Genomic DNA, 22,863 nt, shown 5'->3' with positions numbered 1-22,863 from the left:
CCAATTCGTGCCGAAGCGTGCTCGACTCCCACAATAAATTACTAATTAATCACACCCTTACAAGTCAAGCATAAAAAAAGTGAAGTCCCGTGTCGGGACTCCGGGATATGGGACAGATGATGTACATCTTATATCACTGATCGATTTTCTTTACGGACAAGTAGGTGATCAACCTTGTGTGTCCTGCCAGACTGAGACTATTTTTTGTGCGTCCCCACCGGGTGTTGAACCCATATTATATTGGTTCTACGCTCACGCGTTATCCACTGTACCAAGGAGGAGGCGGATCTCAAGTATAAGATTTAAAATAAAATTAAATATCGTAAGTAAGCAGGTAGTTTGTAAATTGAAGTCGAGCACCTTTCGGCACGAATTGAGCCACAACAGACAGAAAATTGACGTGAAATATATGTAATGTGTTTCGAATGGTGAGTGGGATAGCCGGAAGCTCAAAAGCATTCGCAAAGGCACTGTTACTGTAACTTTCATGTATAATAATTTATAAGTACTCTGTGGGAATAACTTCGGTGTTAGTACACCTATTTAATGTATTATAGTATTGTGTTATCTGTGACCAATACTACTGTAACTCTTCTAGTATTTGGCCTTAGTAAGTTAGTATATATAGTATCGTCTATGGTCTTAGAGTTAAACTTACTATAGAATATAGAATTATTCGATAAATGGAATTGTAAATTGCGGTGTTTCTGCGTGGTGATAAGCTGAAAGATATTATAGCTTTTACAACACACAAGATTATTGCGTAAAGATTGCCGGAATTGTAAAATTAAAACTAAGGCTTTAAAGTTATTATAAGAGTATTGTTTATAACAAAATGGACGACGATACTAGCCCCGACTTACAGGTATGTAAATATTAGTGAGGTTATAGAATTTTCTTTCGGCGTTTCTTTAGTGAATTTGAAATTTTTTCAGAAATGTTTGTCCGAAAATACTATGGACAATGACGAAGTACCACTCATAAATGAAAATTCAAACGGATTATCTCATTTACTAACAGACGGAGAATTTAATAGCGTTGAAGCCGCTGTTGATGATTCGTCAATATCAAACCAGGGTTTCCTTAATGCAGTTGAATTATCAACTGGTAGCGTTGGTGATTATTTAGAGAATAATACGGAGGGTTTTAATACCGACTCGTTTGATGTGGGTGATAACGCCGTTAACTTTCCTAACGATTCTCTAAGCAATGTCCTCTCAGATGGAGATTCTCGTCTAAGTGCTACGTTTAAATGTACCGATGACAATACAGAAGGTAATTCTAAAATAAATAACGACAGCGAATTTTCAAGTGAGGCATTTGCCATGGAAGAAAACATAGAGCAGAGCGATAATAACATAAACATGGAAAGCAACGGCGTAATTGAAATTAATGAAAATTCAGAAAGTAATATAGAAAACGAAGAAAATGTTGTCCACCAGCATAAAAATGATAATAACTTGGAAACAAAGAACTCTGATAATGGTGAAGTGAAGAATGAAGAAATTATGAAGGAAAAAGATATTAGTAAAAGCATTGAAGCACAAGAAACAAATAAATCCATTGAGGTAATATTTTTTCCCATCAATAGCTGAAAGTAGTAAAAAAGTTCATTCTAAAGATTTATTTCAGTTTAGTAAGTCATTAGTGTTCAATTATTAAAATAAAAATATGCAATATGTTTTAGCCCATGGAAATTAGTTGTACTTCTGAAGATGTAAAGACAGATAATGCAGAGGACGATGCCATGTCTGATATGAATAAAAAGTTAAGCACAGAAAAATCAAAAGTTACTGAATCTGAAAATAGTGACAAAAACCAAGATCAGGATATATCTCCAAAGGTGAACATGATATTAGAATTCACGTTTTGTCATATTATACTCAATACCTATACATATTTATGAAACATTAATAAGGTTCTCATAGTAGTATTTAGGAGTCAAGTGATAATCTCATGTTTAAATATAATCAAGGTATCATCTCAAGAGTTTCATGGTGCTTATTAAATCATATGGGTATTTTATTTGAGTCTTAACTAGGTCTTTATAAACTTTTAGGTAATTACTGTAAACAGGAGACGGCTTTTATTGAACATACATACTTATATATTTATTATTTTATATTTGATATCTTTTGGTCAGGTGGGTGGAGCTGAGGAAACGGAAGTTGTGTCTGAAGATGAATTGCCACTTGTTCAAAAGCCTAGTGTTAAGGATGCTGAAAATGTTTCTGATGATGAATTACCAGGTCCAAAACCAGCAGAACTACCAGCTGATACAGAGGTGAGATTTTTATAATCTGTAATATAGTTATCAAAAACAAGAGAATACTTGTTTGTGTAGTTGAATAAATTACAAATACAGGAAATAATCTTTTTTGCTTTAAAATGTAGTTATTGTATAGATGGTAAAAATTTTTTTATAAATTCTCAGCTCTAATGAATACTGATATATAGTTATATGTTTAGTTTGTTTTGAAACTGCTGGGTTGATTGAAATGAAATTTAGTACAGAGATAGTTAGAGACATCCAAAAGGACATAGGATAGTTTTTATCCTAGAAAACCCATGGGAGCAGGAATTATGGAGGGAAATGTCAAGACTGTCTTTTCCTTTGACAATGCAGCAAAGCTAGTTTCTGAATAAATCTGAAATGAATAAAACATGTGTAAAACCAAACACAAGAAGGCAATAGTGATTGCATTTTTTTTTCACAGGTAGTTTCAGAAGACGAGCTCCCGGCTTCTAAAAAAGAATCCACTAGAAAAAGAAAGCCTGATGAAGAAGGTGATTATGACCCAGAGTCACCAACAGCAGAGAAAAAGCAGGCAGTAGCTAAGGTATGAAATATTTGTGCATATAGAAAGACATTGATTCACATTTAGGTTTTATAAAATTTCAACTAACAACTGTTTTTCTTATAGAATGGTGAAAGTAAACCAGTACCTGCTGAAAAGCGAACATCAGTTGATGAAAAACCTAAGAAAAAAACATTACCTGAATTAGATAAATACTGGAAAGTAGTCAATGATGATCCCACAGACTTCACTGGATGGACATATCTTTTGCAATATGTAGATCAAGAGGTAAAAGAGTCTTTGAATGTTTGAAATATATAACAACAATATATAATTATTGTGATGAAAGACTTTGCTAATCTCTTGTGCTTTGTGAAGCCAAGAGAACTGAATATGCATGTGGATTGGCAAGGGCCAACTGATATGATAAATGCACACTAACTTGAAAATGTATTTCTGACAATAATTATTCAAATTATTGCAAATGTTTGCCAACAGAGTGACGTAGAGGCAGCTCGTGAGGCTTATGACGCCTTCTTGTCTCATTACCCATATTGTTATGGTTATTGGAGAAAATATGCTGATTATGAAAAACGTAAAGGAAGTAAAAAGAAGTGCCTCGAGGTGAGTACCTGTTGCCAATGCATTTAATAATTTTTTTTGTTACACATGATGTCTTGGTAAGGTTTAATAATATCAAATTTTATACAATTCACATGTCATAACACTTGGATTTGAAATTGTTTTAGTCGTAACACATTGTGCAATTGCTTTTTTTTCCCAACAGTGCAACGAGGTCGGCAATGTCTGTAAGGCAAAATCTACAGTATGCATCGAAGAGTTATATAAGCGTTACGTAGAATTTATTTTAGTGTTCAATTCGTTGTGGTGCTACATTGTATTTAGTAGTGTTTATATATATTATTTACGTTATACACGCATGATGTATTGTCAAATACCTTATCATGTAATTTATTTAAGTATGTGCTTAATGAAGATGAATGAAATTACTTAAGTTAATTGTAAAATTAAATGATATAAGCGTGAAGCGCAACAGGTCCTCATTAATTTGGTTCGCCATTGAATGGCATTAGCAATGGAGACAGCGACGGGGAGGCAGAACGACGGCCACCGACTGTGAACAGGTGTAATATATCCGACAAACATTTTTATAAGTTGGATGGAAGCGAGATGTCGGCATTGCCCCGTCCTGGCCGCGGTACGACCTCTCGTTTCACAATTCAAAATTATATTAAAACATAATATAATGCTATTAAATATTCCCTTGCTTCTCGGCGCCGCCATCATTTGGCGACGCTCGGCCGCCCTGGGACTTGCTAATGAGCTCTGCACGTTTCAGGTGTTAGAAAGAGGTCTCAAAGCTATACCATTATCTGTGGATCTCTGGATACATTATCTTAATCATATCAAATCAACCAGAACCGAAGACCACGTCTATATAAGATCTCAGTATGAACGAGCAATAGGTATGTCCATGTAAATACAAAAAATATGCATATGTACGCAGATATAATTATCGCGCGAGAAATTAAAATTCGTTGATTTCATCATGTATTTCACACAATCTTACAGCTAATTGCATTTTTTACAACATATTTATAGTTGATAAAGAGCGATTAGTGCTTTAAACTTTTGTTATTGCCCAAGTCTCATGTAAGTTTTTTAATTTGTAGAGGCATGCGGTTTGGAGTTCCGCTCGGATCGATTGTGGGAGTCATATATAAAGTGGGAAGCAGAAAACGGTTCAGCATTGAATGTGACCAACATCTACGATCGTTTATTAGCTACGCCAACACTTGGATATACTTCACATTTTGATAAGTGAGTAAAATTCTTTCAAGTGCTCTCACAGTTTGGGATAACATGTTTATAGCAATATTTGTTTTAAGTAGTTACAATCAAATTATTTGTGAGCACAACACACAAGAAGTGTATAATTTTGATTTAAGTTGATACTGAGTATTGTATTTTGTGTCTTATTTGTTTGTGATTTGTGTCCAGTTTCCAAGAGCACGTGATGTCGGAGCCGGTGACGGGCGTGGTGTCGCGCGCGGAGCTGGTGCGGCTGCGCGGCGAGGTGCGCGACGAGAGCGGCCAGGTGCCGCAGCTGGACCTGCCGCCGGGCGAGGACGAGCCGCTCGACCATGTGGTGAGATATAACTGCATTACACACCTGTCTATACAGCTCACGCACACATGAGTTTTATGTATGATAATCAAAATAAATGCAACAACCACTTACCAATCAATCTTTTAAATATGTTGATGTGTAACTATATCAGCAAAGCAATTGCATAAATTTCATCAACTAGCTGCGCCCCACGGTTTCACCCGCGTAAGTCCGTATCCCGTAGGAATATCGGGATAAAAATTTGATAAAAACTTATATGTTATTTCAGTTGTACCATATTGCAATGCAATCGATTCAGTAGTTTTTGCGTGAAAGAGCAACAAACACACACACATCCTTACAAACTTTCGCATTTATAATATTAGTAGGAAGTAGGATTAGTAGGATTATTTTGATTTATTATATGTTCATATGAAAAATGAATAACTATAATTTTGTTAATAGGCGTCTGAGGAGGAAGCGCAAGCAATCAAAGAGCGTGTTATCGCAGCACGGAGGAAAGTGCACAAAACGACCGGGGAAGAAGTCGCCGCGCGGTGGACGTTTGAAGAAGGGGTGCGTGTTGCTCATAAATTATTGTTAATTAGAGCTATTCGTAAAGGATAATCATGTTAATATTTCTTATTCAAGAGTTTTTTCTTATTTCTATTTTTCATTCGTTAAGTTTGGTTAATTCATTATTCAAATATACTGATACATATACAGATAAAACGCCCATACTTCCATGTGAAGCCTTTGGAAAGATGTCAGCTGAAGAACTGGAAGGCTTACTTAGAGTGGGAAAAACAGCATGGATCCCTGAAACGCGCTTTAGTTCTGCACGAACGATGCCTAATCGCTTGTGCACTGTATGAAGAATTTTGGATGAGGGTATGTACATTAATAAGATACATGTATTAATCATAATATTTTAGATAACGAAAGATCGGCGCTTTACTTATATTATTTGTATGAGTTCATAATTACTCTAAAATTAAAAATGTGAAATAGAAACCTTCATATTCCTTTTGTTATTTCTGCAGAAAACTAAGTGTTTAACAGTATCCTACTAAAACGTAAGGACTATGTCACAGTAAAATACTTCACAATAGCAGAAATATCTAGACAGACATTAGTGGTATTGTGTACTGGACAAATATCCACCATAAAGCAAAATGTAAAAGTTCTACTAAAAGGTTTGAAATTTGATATATCAATTGTGTTGCAGCTGATAAAGTTCCTCGAGGAGAAATCAAGCGCTCACCCAGAGCTGGTGGCGGTGCAGCGCGACGTGCTGGAGCGCGCGTGCACGGTGCACCACCTGGACAAGCCGGAGCTGCACCTGCACTGGGCGCACTTCGAGGAGGCGCTCGGCCACAGCGCGCGCGCCGCCGAGATACTCGACCGCATCGAGAAGACGTGCCCCGGCCTCGTGCAGATACAGTACCGGTGCGTGGTGTGACACACCTACCTACTACATGTTGGATTGGAATGTTGTGCACCTATACATTTGTGATTTTAATATTTGCACATATTATGTTGTGTGTGTTTTAAAAATAGATTTTTGTTATTGAAACTCATTCACACGCGTGGGCTTTTCTTTTTCTCGTAGGAACCTTCTTTTTACGGCATATAATATCAACATTTCAAACAAATTTTCTAGATTCAGATAAATTGAGTTATTTAATATTCTTTAATATTTAATGTCTATTATAATGCAGATAAGCTAATGTCTATGATAAATAATAGTTTTATTAGGCTAGATTACAGTATATATAATAACAAATCACATTGGAGTTTTCGTTAACATATTAATTTTATGCTATTTAATATTTTTTTCACAGTCGAGTTAATCTCGAACGTCGTCGTGGCGACTACGACAAATGTGTACAGCTGTATGAAGGGTATATTGCATCGGCCAAGAACAAGGCTATTGCATCAGCTCTGTCGATTAAGTACGCTCGGTTCTTATTCCACGCGAAACTGGAACCTGCGGCAGCCAGAAAAGTGCTTGATGAGGCCATAGAGAAGGACCCCCTCAACGCAAGGTTGTATATGCAGAGATTGGATATGGCTTTACACACACCTGGCACTCCATATGAAGAGTTGGAAGGTAAGAGACTTAAATGTCTTAAATAGATATTGATTGTTAATTTTTCGTATTTATAACAAATATGAAGGAATTTGTACTTCAATTATTTTTTACACTCATTTGTGTATTTTTGATTAGAAGCATAATCAGACATTTTATATTTAGCATACTTTGCTGGATTGTAATAATTAACTTAGATCTCAATTAGTTTAATAAAATCTATTGATAATGTAATTGATTAAGGAGCTATCATCGTAATTCAAATGAAGTCGAATCAAACTGATCGGTCTGTGGAGGTCGGTTAAAAATAAAAAGTCAGTCCTAATAGAATAACTAGAGACACGTGTGTACGCGTACGTGTGTTGCAGAGCTAGTGCGCTCGTACGAGAAGCAGGAGGGCGCGGAGCTGGAGACGAGCGCGGCGCTGGCGTGGCGCTGGCGCGAGCTGGCCGAGGAGGTGGGGCCGGCGGCGGGCGCGCGCGCCGCGCACCTGCACGCGCGCGCGCTCGCCCGCCACCTGCGCAAGCGCGCGCGCAAGGACAAGCACGACGCGCCGCCGCCACAGTCAGTATTTATAGCTATAACTAGCGGTCCGCCCCGGCTTCGCCCGTTGTACATATGTAGCCTAAAACCTTCCTCGATAAACGGGTTATCTAACAATTAAATAATTTTTCAAATGGGACCAGTAAACTTAGTAATTGTAAAAAACCAATCAAATATCAAATATGTACATTATTTATTATAAATGTAACGTTATTTTTGCATGTACCATGAAATTATACTGGGCCTTCAATACTTATCAGTTTATAGTTTAAATAAGTGTAAAACGAACATTCAAATAAAGAAACTCTTCGTCCATTTCCAGAGCGGCTGCGGAGACGAAGAAAAAGGAGAGCGCAACGACCACCGCGAGCGCGACGACCGCGAGCACCACGTACTACCAGAGCACGGCCGCCAATGCGCAGTCGTACGACCAGTCGTACGCGCAGCCGTACCAGCCGCCGTGGGGCTACCAGCAGCCACCAGGCCCCTACCAGCACCACGCGCCCTGGCCGCAGTACCCCAACTATTACTAGCATACGACCCACCAACGCGCGAGATACATGCCCCCCGACGCTTTTAACCCCCCTCCCCCTCCTCCCCGTTAAAACCTCTGCACTCTAATGAACTGATCGTGTGTTCGAATTTTACATTTTCAAGAAATTGTAGTGTATTGTGCTAATATAAACATTGTTGTTGTGAACCTACAGTACTACAGTAATTTCTGACATATTGGAAATGAGAATTATCGATAATAATTTATAATGCTGAGATCTCAAAGCGATTGTTGTGTACAGCGTCGCCTAAATGTATATATTATAAACACAGAATACAAACGGAATGCAAAGTTTATAGGAATACAACTGGAATCTGAAATGATCCATAGATTTATTGTAATAAGGCATGATTTGATGTGTATGTCTTATCTTAGATAATAATAAATTGTTCAAACTTATCTTATTTGTGTAATTGTCATGATTTATGAGACAGTTTCTCTGTGTTTAGTGTCTTAAATAGTTATTGAGTAAAACAATTGCTATATAGAAAAAGGCCAAATCGTACTTTGTAATTGCACCTGCAATGGTCTAATTGGATGACGCATTTGGCTGTGTTGTTGTAATTGCTCTTAGCCAATTGAATAAATTCGAATAAAATTAAAATCGAAGTATGCAAAATAACACTTGCTATGGTTTAATAAATATAATATAATAAATATAATAATTTAGTTTAGTAAAAGAAATATTGTACCCTAGATTATAACATTATCTTTCTTATCTATAAAGTAACAAATTTTATATTGTATCTGAACTTAATCGCACTTGCACATTTGCGATTATTAATTTTATGTCCTGTTACATTAAAAGAAACACCATTTATATCCAATTTTTTCATTGTGGGTGAGGGAAGACTTTGTGTATAATTAATAAATGTCGTTTTCGTAGATATTACTAACACAGTAGTTTTCCAGTTCTCGTTCTATATAAGAAGTACAATAGATTGCCACATAGCTCGCCACCGGATAGTAAATAATTTGTGTAAGATTCAGAAGTACAGAATATTGCAAGAGGTGTATTGTTGGTTATTTCTCATCATTGAATTCAGTGGATTTTATATTTGTTTAGCTTTAAATTTAAATGTCGCAATCTTATAACTTAACAAGATTACTCTATGTATGACATTGTTTTAATATAAGAATTTTAAAACTTAAGTTGTTTTTCATTTCAATCTCCACTTCTCTTAAAGATGTACTATGTACTAGGTAATGTGAAATATGGACAAAATCATGATGAAAACTTTTATTGAATGAAATATTAAAACAGAAAGATAAAAACGACTGAATCAGATTATTACGAAATTTTAAATTTTCCTGTTTTCATGAGCGAAATAAATAATAAAGAAATAGAGTTTACGCCGAGAAAACAGAAAAAGGCCGGACGTACGTGTTATCATTTTGTGTATAATGGTTAATTTAATACTTTTTTGTATTAATTACATAGAATACGCTACCCTTCTATCCCTTGGAAATGTCTTGGTATGATTGTTGTTCTTTAAATGCCTAAAGAAATCCTGGTCTGGTGGTCTTTTACAAGTTTTGAGCTGTAATTACAGTTCTCTTAAAATCGAAGTAGATGGTAATGCGTCTTATATTTGTAAACGTTAAACACAAAAGTGAAGCAGTGGTGGCTGAGTGGTGACAACCTCGGCGTTTCGTGCGTGCAACAAGCGTGCAGGAAATAAATTGATTTTTCAATTTATCTGCACATGTGGATAACATCACCACTGCTTTTAAACGGTGAACGAAAACATCGTCAGGAAACCGGCATGTCCAAGAATCAAAAGTTCGACGACATTTGACATCTGCCAACCCGCAGTTGGCCAGCATGGTGGATTATGGCCTGAACCCTCATAGGAGGCCTGTGTCACAGCAGTGGGAACATATGTGGGCATTATGTTGCTGATGATAATGAAACTCAAAAGATCTTGTGTTTGTTATGGTGTGATACTTAAATATTATATCATTGATTTTGAAAATGTTCGCACTACGTTGCTTTCAAATTTCTTACTTTGCTTTTATAGTAATTTCCAGATAAATAATCGCGAAGAGCGGTTAGTTATAAGAATATTTGCCTAGAATATACCGAGTGGTGACCTTTTTTATTGTTTTGACCCCATGTGTTTATGTTTTAGTTATCATTCAATCGCTTCTCTTTGTTTTTGTAATCCTTGCACTCAATATTTGCTTGTAAATTTTAAGTTTGGCATACCATTCATTAAATAAATATCTTTTCTTTCTGTAGTCTGTAGGGTGAGGAAGAATACAAAAGAATTCAAGTATCATACCACTACCTTTATTGATTTAAATCAAAATTGTTAATAATACAGGTCTATAGATTATACTCGCAGTAAACATCAGTTGTTTATAAATTATTTACTTGTATTTACAATAAATATAAAATCCAAACAGAAATTAAAGCAAAAAATGCATATTTATTAAATTATGACTTTAATTGTGTCAAATAATAACAATAAAATATAGAGTTCAAAGTTGTAAAACATACTTTTATTTATAATTATTAATCATTAAAACACCGAAATTTATTTTATCTCTTAAATAACGTAAACGAGATATTGTGTGAGAGTGTGCTTGAGTTATGTTTATTCTATAACGAATAAACTGAAGTCTTCGGAATATAATTTCTGCACCAGGCAGACTTGTCGAATCATGAGCACGCGGCTTTGGCTGCTTTGACAGCTGGAAACAAGTAAATATATTTAATATATAAATGAAATGTGCGAGAAATGCGTCAATAAACAGTTATATCTAAATAGTTTTCAGTAAAGTCAGCTCAATTTGCGGATCGTGAGTATTTTAACTTATAAGGTTAACTTTTAATTTTTCACTTCAGTATTTTCACAAAAAAATGTCAGTACAATATAAAATGTAAAATAAGCCGAGTTAAGAAAAAAATTAACTGATTATTAGTAGAATGTGTTTACCCTCTCTCTCCTTCCTCCGTAGTTTCTTTCTCCGTCGGTCAATGGCCGCCAATTCGGCCTTCACCGAATGGTACGCCTTGCGCAAGTCAGCCATCCGCGACATCAACAGTTTGATACGGGACTGGCAATCCCATGTGGGGTCTGTGGAATTTACAATTACAGCGGTTAAACACAATATAACAAATGTTTATAACATCAATGTAACTTAGTAACTACACAAAAATGAAGTCATGATCATATTAATGTACTGGCCAAACAATGTATGTACTAGGATTAGAAACTTAAAGTTTGCACTATGCTTCGTTATCACGCCTCAGAATGAATTGAGCCACTTTACACCGGGGAAGATATCCCACCCCCCCAGAAGACTGTCGTGAAATAGTAGCATGCTACTGTTTCGTTCACTAAGTGAGGGAGCCGGAGGCCCGTATGCCTTTTCACACCCTTCCCAGTCCATAGCTTTATTCCCATGTTCATTCTATTCCTTATCCTTTCCCCTTAAATGCGGGGAAACGTATTTGTAGCGGTCCCTTTCAGGGGTGTTAAAAAAGAGGTTAGTTGTCGTAAGATACCGTCGCTATTAAGCTCAACACGTAAGAAATCGCAACCAGAAATCAACAAACTATAGAAAGAGACATACACAAAAAAGCACGTTGCTCCAGTCATCATCTAAATGTTGCACGTAAGCAAGTAAGCACGAATTATGAAACTTAACGACCTCGAAACTTCAGTCAGTTTATCAACTTGGCCAATTCCAGTGTAGGTTCACAGCGCACTCACCGAGGTCCACATAGAAGTTGTACTTGAGCGGCGCGTGGTGGTCGTCGGTGTCGCGGCGCGAGCGGCGCACGCGCACGCGCGCGCCCAGCGAGCTCTCCGACGCGAGGCGCGACCGTCCGCTGCCTGCATGTTGCATATTGAAAAAAAAAATACAAGGATCTTTATTGCTACTTTCATCATCATCATCATCATCATCAGCCCAAACACGTTCCCACAGCTGGGACACAGGTCTCCTATGAGGGTTTTGCCTACGTTATTTTACCTACTTTGATCATAAATTTACACAATTTACTAATCTCTACACTAGGATTCCGTGTGGTATTGAGAATAGTTTCTTTCAACTTTCGTCATAAACGAATATGAGTCCGCCCGATAAATACGGAATATTGTAATGCTATATAGTGTTTACAGTTTTAAAGATGGTATTCGTCGGGGAATGGCAAATCTTAGGAACTACTGGTTTGAGTTGGGAAAATATTGTTGTCAATATCTCGCTACGACTAATACAAGCGGCGCAGCAATAAAGTGGATCAAAAACATTTCCTTCGAAAGGAGATCAATGTAAATTAGAAAAGACTAGCTGCGCCCCGCGGTTTCACCCTCGTAAGTCCGTATCCCGTAGGAATATGGCGATAAAAAGTTGCCTATATGTTATTCCAGTTGTCCAGCTGTTCACATATCAAATTTTATTGCAATCGGTTCAGTAGTTTTTGCGTGAAAGAGTAACAAACACACACACATCCTTACAAACTTACGCATTTATAATATTAGTAGGATAGTAGGAAGTAGGATAGGAAGTGGGATGGAAAATAATCCCATTTGAATTCATTCATTTTACACTTCTATTATGTGCAACGTTAACGTCTTTAAATAGAAAATTCTATATATTCTATATATTCTTTATGTTTGCAGCAGGAGAATATGACGTAATAGCGGAATGGAATAATTTTTTATTATCATTGAATTAATAGTAATTATTTTTACTCACCATGTGGCTTATCAATATCAAGTGCACAAGAGTCCGGAGGTCTGCTGTCCTCCTCGTCATCCTTTCTTTCGGAGGGACTGTCTCTTTCTGATATTCGACGTTCCCTGTACAACATTGAAACAATAAGAATAATGATAATACAGAGCTTTGCAAAATGTAACAAATTGTTTTCTTTTACTGTTCGAAATCTCAAGAGATTTGAGGCGTACGGTCCGTCTGGATGGATTAAACGTGCTATCACAATGCTATACGCGTGTATTTTAATGTCGAAAAAGTGATCCATTCCTCTTGTGCATTCCATCCATTGTTCTCTACAATTCTAAATTACAAACGACACGTGTCATACCGATGCGGCGAGAGGTCCAGGCTGCTGTCGGGCGTGGTGGGCGGCGTGTTGTCCAGCAGCGCGTGGCGGCGCGGCCACGGCTCGTGCTCGCGCGCCTCCCGCCCCGCGCCGGCGCCCCCGCCCGCGCCCGCGCCCGCGCCCGCGCCCCCGCCGCCCGCGTCCCCGCCGCCCTCGCCCTCGCGCGCGCGCCCCTCGCCCTCCCGCTGCTCTGCGCCCGCGTCGCGCACCTCGCGCGCGCCCGTCGAGCTGCGGCGCTCCTCTGCTGTACAGTTTGTTCGTTGTTATTAACGGACTTCAAATTAAAAAGGGGAGAACTTGGATCTTTCGATTGGGTGTTCAGTTTTTTGTTAAAGATAGTTATTTGTAAATAGAACTTCGCGCACGCGTCATACCTTCGAATTGCGACGTTCTCCGTCGTGTTTTATAATATATGTGTGTTTAAGTATATTATAACCGACTAATAATCTACATAGCCTCAACAGCTTATTCTGTTTTCACTTTTGGTTCTGACAACAGCTATATGTGTTCTTATCTTTTCTAAACAGAACCAAGTGTGCATATTATTATTTGACTTTTTGAGAACATTTGTTATTAGCTTTATTCTTATTATTTCTTTTTTTTTGTCATACTGTGCAAATGAACTTGTGGGACGCTTCATAGTAAACGTTACCATCGCCATTAACGTTTGCAGTGGCAAAGCCTATTTGCTTACACGACTGTAAATGGATTGCTGACTTTAATAGGTATGGGATAAAGAAAGGATTGATAATGGGAATAAACATAAGGACTGGAAAGGATTAGGAAAACGATATGGACCTCCGGCCTTTTACAGTTAACGTGTTCTGTGACAGGCTATACAATATAGCGGTCTTTTTTATCATTTATGGGTTAAAGAGAGGTTTTATGGAAGGGTTAATGTACGCTCACCCTTAGAGCGCTCGTGGTGCGGCGGAGCGCACGCGAAGGGCAGGTGCAGCGCGTGGCGCGGCGGCGCCGGCTCCGCGTCGGGCGCCGGCGACCCGGGGATGGTCTCCTCGCACAGCAGCAGCGACAGGTTGCTGTCCTCCTCGCCCGCCGGGCCCGCCGCGCCCGCTGTGCCCGCCGCCGCGCCCGCCGCCACAGCCGCGCCGCCGCCCGCTGCGCGGCTGCCGCCCGCCACCACCACACTGGCGCCTGTGTAGCAAATACTTTTATTTGAAAAAACAACACATTATTCAATAAATATATACTCATTATTCATATAAAATATAGAACAACAATTTTACTTAGGCCGCACTGCGTCATTCTTGCAATAGAATAGATAAAGAATGCCAGCTGCTACCAGTGCCCTGTCATTATTTGTTTGTTTAGTCTTAATATTATTGATTAATAATAGTTGCAAAAACAGCAAAAAAGGGATTTTAAGTGTTTCTTAATATTTAAAAAATAATAGCAGACAGTTTATTACACGAATTAGTGCCATCAAAAAAGCTTTCACTATCCCCGAAATTATATTCCATTTTATGTAACGCATGCGAGCTCACTATGCTTCCGCTCGTTCTTGCACGCGTCCTCCAGCATGAGCAGCGTCTCGCCGGCGCTCCACTCGCCGGGCGACTTGCCCGCGTGCGGCCCGCGCGCGCCCCGCTCCGCCCGCTCCCCCCTCTCCGCGCGCCCGCTCGCGCCGCTGCCGCTGCCGCTGCCCCACTCTTCCACCGACAACTTGTCTATTATCAACCTGATTGGGGAAAGTTCATTAAAATTTTGTATTATACTTAAAAGCACATGCGGAATTAGCAGTTTTAATGTATGACACTTGAAACAAATCAGAACTAGTGATGTGCACGAACCCCTAGTAGCTGCCTTAGTGCCATTATAATTATTATTTATTTAAAATGAATACTTTCAGACTTTGGAAGAAAAATAACACTGAGTTACTAACCTTAACATATCAAATAATTATCAATCATAAACAATTGCTCACCGTCTATCCGAGTCATCGGAATCAGTAGACTCACTCCTGTCTTCAGGCTGATACGGCTGTATCGGTATGGTAGCCGCCGAAACTGATTGGTTTATCTGACTGGAAAGTTTTTGTATGGTGTCACTGAGTACTTTATTATTCTTGCCCGCCCCCAGAGGTAAATCTGCTACACTCTTTCGCCGCTCTAATATACTCAAAGGACTCTGCAATCTTGGCGGCGACGTTTCCTTGGGCTTAACTTTTTTAACATCAGCAGCTACATCGCGTTTTGAATCAGTCATAACAGATGGTTCGCCAAATATAGAATCTTTTATTTCTTCTGGACTCAGCCTTTTAATGGTCTCAATCTTAGTAATAGGTTTCAGCAATTCTGCTTTAGGCGTTGGCATCCTAATTTCAGGAGGTACAGGAGAAATTTTCTCTTCAGGTGTCTTTATTGGTATACTATCTTTTTTAGGTGTGATTGGTCGATCTTCAGTCGGTGGTGGCGACATGGATAGACGTTTAGCACTGTTGATAGCTTTAAGCAATTTTTCAGCTATTTTTGGACCTTCCGATTGTAACAAGAAACCAGGAGGAGGTTCAGGTAAGACATCTATCCTTGCGGGACTATCGGGTTCTGATTTATCTTCTTCTGTGTCAATGGGACTGGATGGAGCGTCTAATTTAGGTAACGTAAGATCGGGATCTAACTTTTCAATTTTAATTTTTGATATCTCTTTAGGTTCAGAACTTGGAAGAGGAATGGATAGAAGATCAGTTTGATCGAGTATAGCTTTTTCATCTTTAAGTTCTTCCTCTTCTTCTCTATCTTCAATAGGAGATGTGACTGAAGTACTTGGTATTTCAGGTTTACTTTGCGGTGGTGGTGTGTTGGGAGGCATTGGGATAGATTCTATAGGTGGTAATTCTCTGAGAAGAGTAATTGCATCTTGTACTTCTTTACTGGGCTCTTGCTCTATTATCTCTTCCTTGACCACTTCTTCACTACTAACTATTTCTAATTGCGGCGTAATAGGACTTTCTCGTCGGCCTTCTTCTTTAATGCTAACTTCGCGTTCATCCTCGGATGAGCGTTCATCGTCAGCAGGGCTTTCTGGAGAATCATCAATTAATTCTCGTAATTTCGTAACTTTACTTTTCTTAGAATAAGTTTCTTGATTTTTAGCAGGGGTGAATCCTTCAAAAATAGGGCCAGAGCTTCCTTCACCAGGCAAAGAGTCGTCATCTAAAGAAAACAGACCGTCTTTGGAATCTTCTTCGGGACTTTGTCTACCAGCAGCATCTCGAGTAGAACCAAATTCTCTAAACGGCGATAACGAAGGCGATCTAAACGAAGAAGCTCTAGGTCTGAGTGCATCTTCTGATATTTCTTCACTTAGTGATTTATTTAATGTTGAAGTATACTTTGTAGGTGAAATGTCATCAAATATGCGATGGGTTCTTTTCTTCTTTTCATCATGCAATTCAAGTTCGAAAGGTTCAGGTTCTTTAAACTCATAAACGTCCTCTGCCTGTTTTTCTTCCTGTGGAAGTTCCGAACTGGATGTAGAAGGTTGGTTTTCCTCACTTTCTGCTGGTATTGTTTCGGTCTTCATATTTTCTTCGGGTTCTTGTTTGACAGTTTGGAGACCCTTTAGTTCAGATCTGATTTCATTTAGATCGTAGTCCCGCCCTTGGTGCTGAGGTGTAGTGCTGATTCGCGGTTTCTTTGCTGGGGATGTGTTTGTTGGTGTAGATACCGTCCTGACAGGCCTTTTTCTTGGCTTGCTTGAACTGCTGCTATCACTTGATTTGGCATCTTTTGTGCGTAATGGAGCTGTTAAAAAGATTACATTTTAATATCGTTAATAAATTAATTATAAAAACCCACTAACTACAAATTATTAAAAGCAACTTACTTTTTGGATTTGATTTGTCATCTGACTTTTTGGGTGGTCTCTTTACATCCACATCGCTGTCGGAATCACTATCACTATCTGATCGTACAGATGTACCTGAAATTTATATTTTTGTAATATAAAGATTACAGTATATTACAATACACCAAACAAATTAACGATAATTATCAAAATATACGCACCTTCAGACCTCTTGCTTCTTGCTCGCCTGCTTGCACCAGTGCTCTATAAATACCAAAAGATTATTGCATGAAGACTTAAAATTTCATCAACAATTAAATCCAGGATTGTTTAAGGTGCTTTTTTTTTAAATAAAGTAATTTAAAATTAACATTACCAACCTTCTTATTGCGAGCGTCATGTTGGGTGACGTTGAGCGCGATACGCTGCGGCTTGATCCACTCATCGTAGCGCGTGTTCCAGCCCGTGTAGTGCACGCGCAGCATTCCCTCAGCGGATATCTCTATCACTTTGGCCTCATATGTAACCTTAAATTTGTTTTAAATGTGACAATAACAAAGTTTGAGACAGCCTATACGAATAAATAGTTTATAAACATCGAAATCACTCTAAATATAGTGTACTGTACTGTACTTACTAATCTTAAAATGACTGTTTTACCCAAGTTAAAATACATTTTTTTTGGTATTTAATTTTGTACAATTATAACAAACTTACTTTAGATTCAGATTGTGTTGGCCCATAGTACACTTTTAATTTGTCTCCAACTTGCGCTTTCACATTTGAATTTCCTGCACGAGTTGGTTCACCAGTAGAGGGTCTGTAAAGATAAAATATAAATACTTTTATTAATTAATTGATACAAGCATAATTTTCAAGCGTCACAAATAATAGTGCATTTATATTAATTTGACAAATTAATTTTTTATTTATTTGGAAAAAGATTGTTCAGTATAAAAATATATTCTTACTCTGTAGTCTTTCGTTTACGTGGTCGCTTACTGCTGTTAGATGCTATAGTGTTACCGCTGCTGGCAGAATTTGCGCTTTGGCTTCTTCGACTTTGCATTTTCTTAGTAAGACCACATCTGTCCATAAAATGATATTATTCAAAAATACTTTATATATACATCTTTCTATTCTATTTGAGAAAAAATAAGAAAGAGTAAAAACATAAATACAAAACAGAAATATATATAAATACATTTTCAACATCACTTATATAAGTAGCACAAGCTTTCCACGGGGTGTGTCCGTATTTTTAGATCTTTAAAATTACGAAACAGGGTTTGATGGGTTTGTTTTATATAGATAGTAATTAAAAGGGAAGGTTTATATGTATAATAATATCCATTACACTACTCCGAATATAACACTTGCGAAGCCGCGGGCAAGAACTTGTATAATATATTGGTTGGGTTGGGTTCTTTTGTTGTGTATTGAAACTTTAACAGCTATTATCCTAATCCAAACAAGGATAAATCCAAGCAGTTCAGCCAGTCTCGTTATCTAACACGACTTTTTTGTATATATGACAAAAATTTAAATTGAATTGTCATGTAGTACGAAGCACTTACCGAGACGCTCTCCCAGAGCTATCGCTGTCGGTTGAAACGTGTGGGCGTCGGGATGCGCGGGATGCACTCGCACCTCCACTTTCACTTACTAAAGAGAACATTGATTGTTAATCATAAATACCAATTCATTGTAATGTTTTAATCCAGAAAAATAATTAGTTAGCAGTAGTAACATTAATTTTAAGTAGGATAAGAACTGTTTTTTTGTAATTATAATACTAATAGTACATACATTTGGAGGAGAGAGGTCGTCGTTTCGGTGTTCTCTTCTCATGCGACTCACTCTTGACTGGTGGTAGACTTCTAGTCTTTGATAGCGATCTAGATTTTATTGGGGCTTTTTCTTCGCTCGTTGTTGAACTCTTATCTTTATCTTTCTCCTTTTCTTTCTCTTTCTCCTTCTCTTTGTCTTTTTCTTTTTCTTTTTCCTTTTCTTTTTCCTTCTCGGGCCTGTTTCAATGGAATGTTTTTTTATATAAAAACATAAGTGGTTATAAAATTAGTCGAGAAATCAACTTATATTATTGTTGATACTGATACAAAAATATTAATATATTTATGAAATATAAATATGCTTACTTGGGTGTAGTGCAGGTTGGCACTAAAGGCTGATTGTCAGCACTGTCTTCTTCATCGCTAGCGTGGGGTTTCTCTTTTGGTTTATCCACCTTTTCGTCTTTTTCACTTTTGTCAGTTTCGCTCTTATCGGAATCTTTATCTTTTGTACGCTAAAAATATTTGTAACATTCATTATATTCAATGTCACATACTATACAAGAAGTAGAATACAAAAGTAGTATTCCTTATTTATACCTAATCATTTTCATTTAAATGACGAGTAACTGACATCAGAATTTAGATGTTTATATAATATACATTAAAACAGCATTTTCATATATTATATACATATGTATTAGTGTATACTGGTAGCGCGATACTCACAGGCGCCGGGGTGTTGACGGGCGTGGTGGCCGTGGCGGGGGGCGTGGCGGGCGCGGGCGGCAGCTTGTCGCGGTCGCGGATGAGGCTGCGGCCGGCGGGCGGCGTGCGCGCGCCGCGCGGGTGCGCCACCAGCGTCACGCCCAGCTTGCGGTAAAAGTCCTCGAAGCTGTGCAGGAACCTATGACGAACAAGTGGAGGTTAGATGGATGTTTTATTTCTCATTAATAGCTTTGTCGTTGTTGGTAGATCGATACTGCTTTAATTTTAAACTTCTCTAATACTTAACATTAGTCAGGAAATTTTTCAAATTTGTTTATAAGAAATCAAACACTTTTTACTAATTATGTATTTTTCAAGTAAAAAATATATAAAAAACGATTGCACTTACTTTTTATATGCTTGTTTACAGAGATTAGTGATGCTTGTTGTAACAGGATGAAATCCCATCTTATCAGCAATTGTTTTCCATTGATTTTGATTTGTAACTCTATTATAGCCTCCAAGTTTTTGTACAACCTATAAAGGTAAGTATTTTATTGTTATATGAATGTTGAAAGATTTTTAAATCAACATGAAGAAATTAAAATAAAAACAACATACTCTAAATAGTCTATAAAGATCAATATCTTTATTGGCAATAGTGGGGTTTCGGTTGAGAGGTGTTCCTCGATCATCCATAAACTTGTATAGTTGCGCCACAAAATGATCCTTTTCCTCTCGAGGTTCATCATCAGAACTCTACAAAAAAATTGTATTAGATTATTTTATAACATGTATACATTATTTGGATTTAGGTTTTTGGTACATCATATGAAAAAAAAATTAGGAAATGAGAGTTCAACTAGAGCAATAAATAACAAAACTATCAATTTAGATTCTACATACATCATCTGAAGTGTTTCGAGGTTCATTGAACAATGAATCTCTGTCCCAGTGTGGTGGAAGGACCCCATTATTTAGGTACTGTAAAGCAGCTTCTACACCGCACCATTCGAGGGGAGCACTGCCTTTGCGGAATTCCCGTGCCTCTTTCTTAGGCACTGTATAACTGTAATATTAATTTACAAAGTATTTGCATCTGTATATTTTTAGGAACTTAAAGGATACATGCTTTGTGCTAGATAATAAAACATAGTATTTATGAAAAATTTATTATCATTTGTTATCAAACAATACAAATATATATAAAACTAAGGCTATTGGTATATAAAAAATTTTGAATAAATTGTTACTTTTATATATTTATACAGTTATAGAAAAAGAGGAAATCATTTTATATCAGTTTACAAGAAAGAGACAAATATGTACATACATAAACACTACATATACTTATTATACTTACTATCTCCCATCTTTAAAGGAGCGCACCAGATAGTCCTCTTTAACCTTTATTTGTGCAGTGGGCGCTACAACTAAAGCAGGGAAGGCAGGCTGGTGGGGACGCCGGCGCTCCGCCCCACTAGCAGCTTCGACAAGCACAACACGGCCCACATGCGGCTCGCGTTCCGCACTGTCTGCTTTTACACGTCGAGTCGGGCCCTCGCCCTCACTCTCCTCAGACCTAGTAAAATAATAAACTTTATTGAGAATGAAATCATATTTTTGTGTAAAACAATATTTAGTTTTATAATAAAAAGTTGTGGTAGTCAACTACAATCTACAGTAGTTTATCCATACTAATATACTAACAACCAAAATGTAATTAACCTATACAGATAATATTAAAGAAAAATTTAAATCAGATATCTTAATCAGTTTTACACAGTATAGATTTTTCTTTTATAAATTTTTATCCCACATTTATTTCCATATAAAAGTTTTCCAATAAAGGTAAAGTAAAATTAAGTAATTAACAAAATGAAAACACACTGGGCCCTTCCACGTCTTCCTCTCCTACCAGCTATTACAGGAGTTGAGAAATGTTCTGGATGTGTAAGAGGCAACTGATCCAATGTCTCACTTTCATTGAAATGCCTTCCACTTTTAAGGCATAATGCTGATCTACGCAAAGTTGTTATATCACCATCATCAAAAACTGAAAGCAATACAAAGATTTACATATATTATTATAATGTACAGCATTAGAAGTAAAGTTAAGAAAGAGATAATTTACATACCAACTGTATACTGGCTACAGTCTTGTATCTTTGTGATAACTGCTTCAATTGGATCTTTTTTAGGATCTTGTTTTATTTCCACTGTGCTCCCAACCCTTAAAGTTCCTTTTATAACATCATCATTTACTGTTGTTATTCCTCCAGCTTTGAGAGTTACCTATGTAATACAAGATGATGTAAATATGAATTTTGCCTAGGAATATTGTTAAAGATTTTTGGCATTGGCATATATAGATATTACATATATATGCTTTACATACTACATAGATTTAATAAGTTTTTGTAATATTTGTGTGCGATAATGAAATTATTCTATTACTTCTAAGGTATGTGCAATTTTGTTATATAATTTATAGTTTTTCTAGAGAAACTCTTATTTTTTTTAATTTTCAATAATGTTTCTACAAATTACCCTTACCTTGCATTTAATGTTGCGTACCACCTTCTTTACTTTTGCTTCACAAAAAGCACCTTTATACTTTGCACTAACATCAGTTCCTACAGGTAGGTATGGTGGATCATCACCTTGCTAAAATGAGTAAATCGATCAATATCAAAATTAATTGTATAATTGTAGAAGTTTCTATCAATAAAAGAAATTAAAACTTACCATTTCGTAGCTTTTGTTGTTAATAATATACGATGTTAAAATAGCAAGGGTAAGTTTAACTTTACCACATTGAATCAAATACTACATTGAGTGGATCATTAATTTTACTTTTCTTTAAAACGATAAAGATATAAATTTTGTTCTTAAAACTTATTTAAATATGTAAAATTATCATGTAAAATAAAGGGAACGCACACAGCGTAGATTGATTGCGCGGCAACAAAGATCTTCCATAGGTAGAAGACAAAACAGTTTTAAATCATGAAACCAAATAGTATCACTATCATCGAAATCACGAATCTTTGATGTTTAGTTTTGATAAGGTTTCTACTTGCTAAAAAAAATTGGGTTCAATGTTTTGCATTGCAGGAACAAACACCATTTTCGTCAAATTGACATACTAGTTTTTTTTTTGACAGATTGAATTAGTAGGCTCATGAAGTGTGCATGCGTCACATGCATCTAAAATGTACCTAGATATATTATAGTGTATTGTCTATGATACCTATGTAGATTGTCCTTCATAGTAGTAAAGATTACGTTAATAGTATGTCAATTTTTATATTGCTTGAAATATAAAAAAAAAATAAAAAATTGCGCTCTCCTATTATACCAAACA

At 37.1% G+C, this 22,863-nt stretch overlaps 2 protein-coding genes across 5 annotated transcripts; one reads left to right on the top strand and one right to left on the bottom strand.

The window, feature by feature from the left end:
- Nucleotides 1-623: 623 nt before the first annotated feature.
- On the top strand, nt 624-9,269 carry LOC119828492 (pre-mRNA-processing factor 39). 3 transcript variants are annotated; one of them, XM_038350656.1, is made up of 16 exons: nt 624-865; nt 936-1,568; nt 1,688-1,843; nt 2,144-2,284; nt 2,718-2,840; nt 2,925-3,086; nt 3,297-3,422; nt 4,159-4,285; nt 4,493-4,640; nt 4,821-4,968; nt 5,395-5,505; nt 5,656-5,820; nt 6,158-6,378; nt 6,774-7,042; nt 7,390-7,585; nt 7,887-9,269. In XM_038350656.1, the coding sequence occupies exons 1-16, from the start codon at nt 836-838 to the stop codon at nt 8,095-8,097; spliced, it is 2,967 nt and encodes a 988-aa protein (XP_038206584.1). In that variant the 5' UTR covers nt 624-835; the 3' UTR covers nt 8,098-9,269. The 3 variants fall into 3 exon arrangements, with proteins under 3 accessions (XP_038206584.1, XP_038206585.1, XP_038206586.1); XM_038350657.1 differs by having other exon boundaries at nt 916-1,568; XM_038350658.1 differs by lacking the exon at nt 1,688-1,843.
- Nucleotides 9,270-10,388: 1,119 nt separating this feature from the next.
- LOC119828491 (AT-rich interactive domain-containing protein 4A-like) lies at nt 10,389-22,687 on the bottom strand. 2 transcript variants are annotated; one of them, XM_038350654.1, is made up of 25 exons: nt 22,245-22,687; nt 22,053-22,163; nt 21,635-21,791; nt 21,387-21,552; nt 20,860-21,078; nt 20,403-20,565; nt 20,118-20,255; nt 19,906-20,033; nt 19,518-19,695; nt 19,155-19,303; nt 18,808-19,025; nt 18,576-18,663; nt 17,970-18,086; nt 17,716-17,818; nt 17,379-17,525; nt 17,220-17,262; nt 17,038-17,133; nt 15,137-16,955; nt 14,697-14,890; nt 14,101-14,346; nt 13,174-13,435; nt 12,828-12,931; nt 11,840-11,962; nt 11,060-11,200; nt 10,389-10,814 (listed from the first exon to the last, which is right to left on the bottom strand). In XM_038350654.1, the coding sequence occupies exons 1-25, from the start codon at nt 22,245-22,247 to the stop codon at nt 10,783-10,785; spliced, it is 5,145 nt and encodes a 1,714-aa protein (XP_038206582.1). In that variant the 5' UTR covers nt 22,248-22,687; the 3' UTR covers nt 10,389-10,782. The 2 variants fall into 2 exon arrangements, with proteins under 2 accessions (XP_038206582.1, XP_038206583.1); XM_038350655.1 differs by having other exon boundaries at nt 13,174-13,432.
- Nucleotides 22,688-22,863: the final 176 nt, after the last annotated feature.

Source organism: Zerene cesonia, chromosome 8 (assembly GCF_012273895.1).
Source record: "Zerene cesonia ecotype Mississippi chromosome 8, Zerene_cesonia_1.1, whole genome shotgun sequence".
Classification (NCBI taxonomy): Eukaryota; Metazoa; Arthropoda; class Insecta; order Lepidoptera; family Pieridae; genus Zerene; species Zerene cesonia.
This window is presented reverse-complemented; position numbering and strand designations above follow the sequence as displayed.

What these genes read in the sequence shown, in the direction of transcription:
- LOC119828491 (XM_038350654.1), bottom strand. An exon ending in CCAACCTGCACTACACCCAA is followed by an intron (nt 19,026 to 19,154) that starts GTAAGCATATTT and finishes CCATTGAAACAG; the next exon opens with GCCCGAGAAGGAAAAAGAAA. An exon ending in GCACCACGAGCGCTCTAAGG is followed by an intron (nt 13,436 to 14,100) that starts GTGAGCGTACAT and finishes CAAACTGTACAG; the next exon opens with CAGAGGAGCGCCGCAGCTCG.
- LOC119828492 (XM_038350656.1), top strand. Translation starts at nt 836, where the DNA reads ATGGACGACGATACTAGCCCCGACTTACAG. An exon ending in TGCAATATGTAGATCAAGAG is followed by an intron (nt 3,087 to 3,296) that starts GTAAAAGAGTCT and finishes GTTTGCCAACAG; the next exon opens with AGTGACGTAGAGGCAGCTCG. An exon ending in GTAAAAAGAAGTGCCTCGAG is followed by an intron (nt 3,423 to 4,158) that starts GTGAGTACCTGT and finishes TGCACGTTTCAG; the next exon opens with GTGTTAGAAAGAGGTCTCAA.